General features: G+C 40.4%; 1 protein-coding gene across 1 annotated transcript; it reads left to right on the plus strand.

Moving 5' to 3' along the window:
* Positions 1-393: 393 nt before the first annotated feature.
* arhgap4a (Rho GTPase activating protein 4a) lies at positions 394-10299 on the plus strand. The gene is made up of 22 exons (XM_044351084.1): positions 394-692; positions 3213-3302; positions 3537-3708; positions 3836-3998; positions 4236-4298; positions 4378-4506; positions 4598-4726; positions 4835-5056; positions 5179-5280; positions 5779-5958; positions 6129-6213; positions 6430-6457; positions 6552-6651; positions 6814-6874; positions 7147-7224; positions 7345-7473; positions 7567-7672; positions 8085-8312; positions 8399-8454; positions 8551-8782; positions 8878-8926; positions 9560-10299. The coding sequence occupies exons 2-22, from the start codon at positions 3236-3238 to the stop codon at positions 9680-9682; spliced, it is 2502 nt and encodes an 833-aa protein (XP_044207019.1). The 5' UTR covers positions 394-692; positions 3213-3235; the 3' UTR covers positions 9683-10299.
* Positions 10300-10589: the final 290 nt, after the last annotated feature.

Below are 10589 nucleotides of genomic sequence, written 5' to 3' on the forward strand. Positions count from 1 at the left end.
AGTTTCACACTTTCACACCATTTACCAGTCTGCAGCTAAAGGTGAGAAAGGGCAACAACACTGCCTCTGCTCAAAACAAGTGAGCAGGCTCAGAAACATTAAATGTGATTCGGTAGCTGCAATGGTCTTTTGTTTTTTTGTTTCCATATATGTGACACTACATGAGGTGCGTCCATGAATAGTAGCCATAAATTACTCATAGAGCAAGAAGATTGTGAACTAAGGTGACCTTTGATCTTGTGCTAAGAAGACCCTGAGTATTCAATTTTTGTTTTTGTGTTTTTTAACAACTGAACACTATAGCAGCTGATTTCACTCAGTAGGCTGTGAATAACCAGTGAGGAGGGACTAATCAGTGAAAACAGCTGGTGTTTGATTGGACTGAAAACCTGCTGTGGAGTTCAAGAGGCAGCATGAAAGAGAAAGTAAGGACTTGACAGAAAAAGGTTTTCAATCGTCACACTTGCACAATCATGCACACACACACACACACAGATGCCTCAAACTATATGTGTGAGTGAGTGAGAGAGAGAGAGAGAGAGAGTCAGAGAGATGAGTTCCACTCCACCCACACCCATCCGTGTCCAATGTGAGGGGGAGGTGAAACAGTTGAGAGCTTACTGTGCTATTAACTGGCATTATTGAGTCGCCTCATTCTGGAGAAGAAACTAGTCAAGACTGCTCCTCATCAGGTAGGATTCTTTTTTTTCTTTACTGGATCTATTAAACTTTCACTGATTTTTGATTTACAGATCTGTCTCACCAAAAACAGGACATTTTTGCCAGTTTAGGTCTAATAAACATGTTTTTTGTCTGCATGTCGACTGTGTTATGAAGGCTCGTTCTGCTTGATTATTACAATTATGTTATTATTGGCTGCAGACATAGTCCTCGGGCCATCAACGTTCCATAGCTCAGGCAGCATCTATGTGTTGGTACTTGTGAAAACTCAGAGTGAAACATGCAGCGTTATACTAATAGCGACTGAAAATCTAGTTGCACTGGGGTTAAGATTAGCTTTAATAAAACATTGCAGCAGATTGTGACGACAGGAGGTGGTGATTCACTGCTGATCACACGGAGAAAGAATGGAAGGGCTAATGGAAAAGGGTGACATAGGCTGGAAAAATGAGACTCTCCTCTTTTTTTAAAAGGATTTTTGGGTTTGCTGTAACACAGCGGAGTCATTTTAGCAGGTCAGTTGGTAAATTTTTTAGTTGGAAAAAGTGATGAGTGCACTTTTCAGCTAAAGAGAATGCTGATGAGTGACGTTTGGCTTCTGAAAAAAGGAGAAGTTAAGAGAGAGAGAGAGAGTGTGTTTCTCTGTGTGCGTATGTGTGTACATAAGGTTATGATCCAGCAAGAGAAAAACCCTACTCTTCCCCTTTCTGATAAGCTCTATGTCCTCCTAATGAATGATATCCTGCAGACATCAACTCGTCAAATGATCATGTGTTTAAACGACTGTTGTGCATTGAAATAGTTCAGTCATGCCCTCTCAGCACCATTTCATCTTTAGTTTGCTGAGATTAGGCCAAGATATTGTGTATTGCTGCTAGTTCCCATCATTCAACATGAAAAAGAAAAAAAACGAAACCACAGTCCTTAAGATATGTGCTTTTCAGTTTCACTCTTACATGATAGGTTTACACAGGTTCAAATCTTAAAATAACTGTCAGTTGGTCATATGAACACTGAAACAGGTTTTGCTTGCTGTGATTATTCCTCCTGTTCAAACCGACCGTTAACTCCAAATGTGTTTACGATGTTAGTGATGGGATATGAAATCCAGTCCTCGATTGAGCAAAACATTAATATGAGGCTTTGGCCATCTGAGTAAGTCAAATAAAGTGGATATCTTCCACAGTTACAGTCTTTTTAGTAAGAATTTCCCTCTGTCTCGACAGTGTTTTCCTGTTCAGCTGCAGTGGAAGGATCATAACAAAAAGAAAGAATTTGGCAATAAAAAGACTGAAACTTTCAAAGATATTGACTTGATTTGACTCATTTGAATGGAGGAAACAAGTTCCAGCTCTTCTTTATTGTCATGTGTAATAAAAATACAATAATCTGCTCTGGCTCTCTCTGCCTCACCACAAAGGGCACATTATCCCAAAACAGCAAAAACACACTATAGACCTACATAGACAATGTACACAATGTATTCATGTATATACATTGTAAACATAATATACAGTACACGATAACAACAAAGTGTATATGGGTGCGTCAGCTGTTCAACAACCTGACTGCCTGAACAGCTGTCAGCTCACATTAGCTTCAAATAAACTTTTAAATACACTTTTGCACGGAAGGAGGACTGTGGATTTTGTCCCCCATTCGAAGTGCATTATGAAGGGATCTCTTAGTGGTCAGTATGAACAGGGGGAATGATTATAGTAAGAAAAACATGTTTCAGTGTTAATTTGTGCACCTGACTATTATTTTAGGACAGACTTGAACAATTGTGAACCTATCCTTTAATTTTGACCTTTATCCTGTATAAAGCTCAGTCTCAGTCAGATAAACTTGTCCCATCTCTTCAATCTAAACTGGAATATGTTTTCTATGAATTGCTGGCAATCAACCGTAGAAGAACAAAGTCAAAAGCGGCCGTGGCTTCTATTTTATTCTTGAATACACAGAATATACTTGAAGCGCTTTGGTTAACTTGAGTATCATTAGTAAAACCACCTCTAGTCTTCAGAGCATACATCCCATCCGAGTTGTATGCCTTGCAGTTCACCCTATTTTTAGGGCAGCTGAGATGTTGCTAGAGCTATTTTCGCTCCATACATGCAATTCTGCAGCTTGACCGGTGTGGCAGACAGCACATGCCAACTGGTTTTCTAGTTGTCTGCCGTTCAGCAGAGCATAGCAGAGGGGCACCGGTTTCAAGAGATGTGTTACAGTAAGATGAACACGCTGTCTTGGCTCTTTCTGTGGTAGGAGGAAGTTTGCATGGTCTGTGCAGGGGGGTGTTTCAGCATGAAGAGTGTGATTGTTTGTAGAAAGGCATGCTTGGGTGCAGCAGTGGGTCACAGGCCTTTTTTTTTTTTTTTTTTTTATAACCAGACTTTGTCCAGCAGCAAAGAAGATCAAAATAGCAGTATTAAGTGCAACATGAGTTTGTAAGAGAGTTTAAAGGAACAGAGCGGCTGATATTTCACACTACATGGTGGGATGATAAAATAATCACTCTGTTTATACAGAATTCCACCCAGTTGGAGCAACAATGACTTCCCATGTGAAACTCAGGAAGGAGAAGGTTGGTACAGTGGACTACGATACACAAATCAAAGGTAAAATAATTACGTAAATTGTGTGACCACATAAATTACATGTGTAACATTCTAACAACCTCTTTACTACACACAATCTAAACTGCGTTCAACATGTGCCCTTTTTTTGTGAAAAAAACTTGTAAGAAGCTGTTTCTCACCCACAGCAGCACTTTCACAATGAGTCATATTCTCTTGTACATGTTTGTTCTCATGTTTGTCTGTAACTTACCCCCGCCCTTCATTCTCTTTCAGAGGTGCGTTGCCAGCTTGTAGACCAGCTGAAGGTGTTGGACTTGCAACTTGAGCAGAAGAGCCAGCAGCTGCAGGACCTGACAGACTACCTCCGCCGAAGGGGTGAGATTGAGAGCGAGTACTCCCGCTCCCTGGAAAAACTTGCAGAAAAGTTCACTTCCAGAATCAAAAGGTAAAAGTGATCCTGTATTTTGATAGGGCACATAATATCAACAAGCAGTTCATTTGTGCATTCCTGGTTGCATCTTACAAAACATTTGTCCCTGTGTTCCTTCCTTTTCTTCACTACATATTCTCAGGAAGGAACCCGGTAGTCACACAGTGGCCCAGGTCTGGCTGGCTCTGCTATCCCAGACTCGCCAAGAAAGTAGGGACCACAATAGACTGAGTGAGAGCTGCAGCAACCTTCTCATCCAACCTCTCACACACTGCCTGGAGTACACACAACGTCTTGCCAAGAAGGTACTGATGCAAGCGCTGACCCATAAACCACAAACATAGCCTGTCATTAAGCATTTGGAGAGATTGACAAGTCTGTACCTGCACACTTTAACTCACCTGATGCAAACGATATTGCCACTTTTCTTTTTTAGACCTTTTCTTTCTACCCAGTATTTAAAAAAAAAAAAAAGTGTCTCACTGTGTTCTCTCCATGTTATGCCATCTCACTCAGACTGTTGTGTTTTGTCTCCACTCCAGAGTAAAGACATCTGTACTCAGCTACAAGATGGACTACTCAAGGTTACCACAGAGCTACAGACCGTAAGTGGTAATTGCCCAAAACATCTTTCTGTTTCCTAAACAAACAAAGGAAAATATCACTGTATGTGTCTCTGTGCAGGCATGGCGGACGTACTACCAGTACCACTCAGACTATGTGTGTGCAGAGGGGAAGCTGAAGGAAGCAGAGAAACAGGAGGAAAAGCAGAAGCAGAGTGCTGCTAAGAAACTGGAGAGGTTGATAGAAAAAGTAAATAAATATCCTTTATATAGTATTATGTGCATAGATCTCTATGAATGTCTGTTTCATCTCTTATTGGTGATTGTTTATGTGCTTATAGAGACAAGGTAAAGTCCAAGACATATACCTGAAGTGCAGCAAGGCCCGAAACGATTACCTCCTAAACTTGGCTGCCGCAAACGCTTCTATGAATAAGTACTACCTCCAGGACATCTCAACTCTCATTGATGTGAGTGTATCAGTTCACAGCTCTGTGTGTGAACTGATGTGCAGCACCAGACTGAAAGCACCCGTATCAAACAGGCGATATTGTCTGAAATTTCTTTGTCTGCCTCAGTGTGCAGATGTCGGGTACCGCGTCTCTCTGGGCCGGGTGATGCAGGCCTACCTATCCAGTCGGTGGCGGGCCCAGCAGAACCTGAGCACGGGGCTGCAGCAGCTCCAAGGGTCCGTGTCAGGACTGGACCAGTGCCAGGACAGAGACACCCTGCTGCAGGACCACTATAACACCTTCTGTATGCCCCTTCGTTTCCCCTATCAGCCCCATGATGGAGACCAGGTGTGTGTGTGTGTGTGTGTGTGTGTGTGTGTGTGTGTTTCTTCTGTGTGAATACTTTCAGTACAAGTATGTGCATTTCTCAGATGTTTGACATCAACTCAAGACTCTCTTGTGTCTCTCAGGTTTCTGAGGTTAGTGCAGAGTGTGAGATGAGATGCGAGCTGGAGACCAGATTCAAACAGACACAAGCTAGGCTGAAGGCAGTCACCCAGGAAACTGAGGAGGTACAACAACATCACACATCATTATCACCTTTTTTATGGCTTTACTGTATCTACTCATGTTATATTCAAGTCGCCATGTTTGAGTCCAAGGCAGAGTTCATTCAAGGCTACAAATAGTCTATAAAATAATGTTCTTGCTATTTTAAACCATATTTTATTTTAGTTTTCATTTATTTTTGTGAAAGGATGGACCCGTGTATCTTGAGTTGCAGGAAATATGGAAAGAAGCACTGTAGCACATTACTATGGCACTTAGAGAGAATTTCTCTAGGAGTAATTTATACTTATTAATCAATAATTGCTGCTTGAAATGGTCCTAATCAATAAAACACACTTCAAATCAAACTCAGCTTGTTATTCGGGTTGAAAGCTTGAAAGCAACATAATGTTTTCCGACACTGGTATTTTACACACCATCATCAAAATGCCAGTTTGTACAGAATCAGAGTTAACATCTGAGGGTCAATTCCAGTTGTTGTTTCTGCCACTGTCACACAGGCTACTAAGAGCATGTCAGCAGCCCAGTCCACCCTGCTGGAGGGTATCAGTGATGATGATCTGGAGACCAGCAGCAACAGCGCTTCATCTCAGGAGGGCAGCACTGAGAACCTGTCAGTCAGGCCCAGTGTGGCCCGTCGCAGGGCCAACTTGCAAGAAGTAGAAAATCTCTACTTCACTGTGAGTCTGTTTTTAAAGTAATAGACCAGAAATAGTACACGCTATGGGAGGTTTCTGATGATGACAATCGGTGGTCATGTTAGTTTGATCACTGGAGTTTGGTGATGGTGATGATAAGAACCACAGAGACTGATGTCAACAGAATGGTAATGATTTAATTTGTTTTACAGAAAGTAAAAGAGTACCTTGTTGGAAGCTCTCTGGTAGCTAAACTGCAAGCCAAGCATGACCTGCTTAAAGTGGCTGTTGAAAAAGGTATCACTTCTCTTTTCTTGTAATAGCACGAGACAAAATGCTGACAAAGTGTCATTTAGGAACTGATGGTGCATTTCGGGGTATTATTTACCAATAAATTGTTGTTCCTCTTTTTTTATACATAAGTAAAGTATTCAGTTTTTATTTATTCTAATGTATTTCTTCTTACTGCTTCTCAGGTAAGCTTGTTCTAATCCTTTCTTTTTCTCTTCCTAGCTGAAGCATCAAATAGACATCAACCGAGGTAGGGATATAAACCTTTTATGAGGTCTTATAGAATAATTATGAGCCAAAACAGAGTAAACTGTGTGTTCATGTTATGGTATCTATCTCTGCAGACTCAATGGAAAGTCTATGCGTATCAGGAAAAATCCCTCAAGTGGCAATTTGATGCACAACTACAAACTTTTCAATGGAGACATGTTGTCCTTCATACAGGTAACTACTTTCATGATCTCGCCATTTCCACTTTCAGAATTATTCTCTCCATATGTATAGTTAATTTATTATAGTTTATTTTTCTTTTCCAGCACATGACGTAGAGATAATGTGTCAGAGTTGCTGTTTGTGAAAATTCATCAATAAATTTCTTATTTTCAGGAGTCAGGACAACAAATTCCAATTGTTGTGGAAAGTTGCATTCGCTTCATCAACCTTAATGGTAAGAATGAAAGAACGGTAAAACAGCAGCTGCATGTTTGTAAGATATACTTGACATATTTTAGTTCAAAATATGATTTAAAACCTCTGTGTGGAATCTGAAAATTAGTACCCTTCTACAAATGAAAACGTATGCCATCAGAATAAATTTAAAAAGATGCTATAATATAAAAATTCAGCTAATGGTGGCTTTAAATATATTTTGCATTGGATCTAAAAAGTCTCACTTAGTTTAGGATATTGAGGAATTACAATAATCTGTCCGTCCATCAGGTCTCCACCATGAGGGGATATTTAGGGTTCCAGGGTCTCAGATGGAGGTCAACAACTTGAGGGACGCATTTGAGCGAGGTAGGCCTGTGTGTTTTTTATGTTTGTGTGTTGGCATGATTGGTATGCATCGTTAAAGTAGCTCCCCATGCTGTGGAGCGTTAATAATGTGGGGCAGTGTGCTGTGGACATCCCCTGCAGGAGATGACCCCCTGGATGAGCAGAGATATGACCTGGACTCTGTTGCCGGAGTGCTGAAGCTCTATTTTAGAGGTCTGGATAGTCCAATCTTCCCCATCGACAGCACCAGCAAGCTCCTCGAGTGTGCCCGTGAGTGTGTTTGGTGTACGTGTTGAAATGTGAAATGAGTGTGGCTGAGAGTGTACAACAGGAGCTTATCTTTCTTTCATCTCCTTTTCTCAGAAATAAAGAACGAGGCAGAGAGAGCTGCTCAGCTCAAAACAGTCATCTCTTCTTTCCCTGAGCCGGTCATCATTGTCATGAGATACCTCTTTGCATTCCTTCATCAGTGAGTATTGCAGCTCATTGCAGTCATCACTGTTCAGTATATGTACCTGCAAAAAGCATTGTGTCAATCAGCCAAATCAAAATGTGTCTTTCTGGAAAGAAGAAGGGGCTAATGGGATCATATATTCACAATTTTTAGCTCTATTGTGTCTTACACACATTTGATCTGGCAGAAGTGTGATAGGCATGTATTTTTTCACTTTATACTTTAAATTTATCAGAGCCAAATGAACTTTACCAGCTCATTCCAAAAACATACAAAACAGCCATTGTTTAAATAAGTATAATATTAAACATTTTGGAGAAATTGCCTCTATAAGCCTCTCGACTTCATCTTTTTTGTGCTTCCTTTATTCTAATATTTTCTAATCCTTCATTCTATTTTATTTTCTCTCTCTGTTCCCTGCCTCTAGTGTGTCTCAGTACAGTGACGAGAACATGATGCAACCTTACAACCTGGCTGTGTGTTTTGGTCCAAGTCTGGTACGAGGGGCCCATGATGATGACGTTGTCACTCTGCAGCCTCAGATCAACGCCCTGGTGAAGAGCATCATCCTCCAGCATGAAAGCATCTTCCCCACCCAGAGCGAAGTACCAGGACCTGTGTACGAGAAGTGCATGACACTGGAACAGGATGACTGGTAGGAGAAAAGATGTTCAGATGCATACATGTAATATGGACAAAATGTGTACAAAATGACTGATTATGTGACTGTTTTTCTAACAGTGAGCCTATCATCGATGAAGGAGATGGGGATGCGGAGTACTCTCAAATTAAAGATGGTGAGTTTAAATGCTCATATTATTATTTTTTTTTTTTTTACTGTGATGGTGTCTCTGAAGAATAAATGAATAATGTCTCAATGTGATGCACAACAGAAGCGGAAATGGGATCCTCAGCTGACCAAAGCACCAGCTCGTCTGCAGCACCTCCACAGAGAAAGGGAGAACGTCCAAGAGCCAACAGCAGCGGCTCCATTGACCAAAGCAGATTGACAGCTGGACCAGCAGGGGGCAGCATCACTTCAACTGGAAAGTTAATGCTTCAGATTCCCGTTGGGCCACAGGGCAGGCCACGGCGGGTCAACTCTCCTGGCTATGTGCGCAGAGAGTGAGTACCAATGAATGTCGCACTGTCACAACTGATTTGTCACGTTCATGTGAAAAAATAAATATGCAATTTGTTCTTTTCCTTTTTGCATACAGGATTCAGGAACAATCATCCTCTGAGGATACTGCTGTTCAAGTTGACAAGGTCTGTCTTCTTTCTCATTTGGTTTTAAATTACTCTGAATACTTGTAGAAAGGTGTAACTAATGGGTTATTAAATGATTTACTAATGCTTTACTAACAAAGGGTCATGGGTTTGTCACATTCTAATGAGCCATCAGCAAAAGTTAGTCAATCACCTTAAATATTTAAGTCATTAATGACAATTTTTACCACAACCCATTAAGTGTGTAGTTGTAAATGTTAATAAGTTGTTAATAAATGGATTTGGTACTTTAGGTACTTTGGCACTTTGAGGGTTGGAGGTTGAACGGTGCATTGGATTGGTCTTCCTAATGAGCTAAGAGCTAAAAAGAAAAAGGAATTTTATGCTGAAGGATAACACAAGCCAAAAAATATTTTTGGCAACCCCAACACAAAAGCTTTTTTTTATTGTTGGCTTATAATAATCTATAAAGCATTAGTATAATCACTAAAGCATTAGATATAAATGATAAACCATCATAAAAAGTAGCACTAAATTTCTCATGTTGTAATACCAACAGTACATTATGTTTTTATGATAAAATCAGAAGCTCTTGAGCTGAAGGCAGTGCAGAGAACAAAGACGGTTTTGTCTTTTTCCTTTCCCATCACCATTGTTTATGCCATCTCACAGGAGGTCTGTCGCCAGATGGACTCGGTCTTCAAGGAGCTCCTCACGCGGCAAACCCAGCAAGATCCCTCCTCTCCCTCTGCCCAAGCTCCCCAAAGGAAAGGGAAGCGTGATGGACGCAAGTAGAAAGGAGCGGGGCTGTTCAAAGATCCACTGGAGTGAGAGGACTGGCATCAATAGATGATACAAATTAACACTGAGGTGTAGGGTGATGTGCCCTGACAGCAGCTTTCAACACATCTATTTCTAGAAAATTGAGATTACTGACCCATAGTCACTACTCTGAGGTCCCTGTGATTGGTTTGGGCATCTTCACAGCGTGGCTCGATACTCACAAGCCCTTTCATTCATGTTTTGTACAGCAGAACCCCATTGTGACTGCAGACCTGCAGCACCATGTGGAAACTTACTTGAAATGCACAGTTGTGCTTGTGTACAATTGGATGTGGTTATATAACTTATGAGTTTATATCTGCATCTGTGTAGGTGTTGATAGATTCAACTATTACCACGTGAGGCCAATTTTTCTCAGCGATTTTTAGTCGGTACCACATATCTACATGAAAGCACATATCTATGCTTCTTCAAATGTCTGTTTACCACAATGAGATGGAGTCACAAAGTTGGTAAGAATACTGTGAATACTAGAGCTGTAAGGAATTTGTATATATGAAATATTTGTAACTTGTTTCAAACTGTATATCTAGGCAATATGCTAAATAAATATTTTGTCTATTCTGAAAGCTGTTTTTATTTTTTAGCAAGAGGACTGGAAAACCTGGGATGTGGGACTTATGTTTTAAATTTCTTTAAGTCTTCATTATGAGTAAGCTTTTTAAAATAGATTTATAACACAATCAAAAACACAGATTGTATTGCAAAAACTAAAAAAGGAAATGAGGCTGTAAAAAAGAGTAACTAAGGTCAAGAAATTTTGGCAATACAACTTTTTCCACAATACACATTTTGACTTGTTATTGGAGAAAAAGACACATAATGATGATATAAGAGGGACTGCTCTGTTCCATTTAAG

Source organism: Thunnus albacares, chromosome 5 (assembly GCF_914725855.1).
Source record: "Thunnus albacares chromosome 5, fThuAlb1.1, whole genome shotgun sequence".
NCBI classification, from domain to species: domain Eukaryota; kingdom Metazoa; phylum Chordata; class Actinopteri; order Scombriformes; family Scombridae; genus Thunnus; species Thunnus albacares.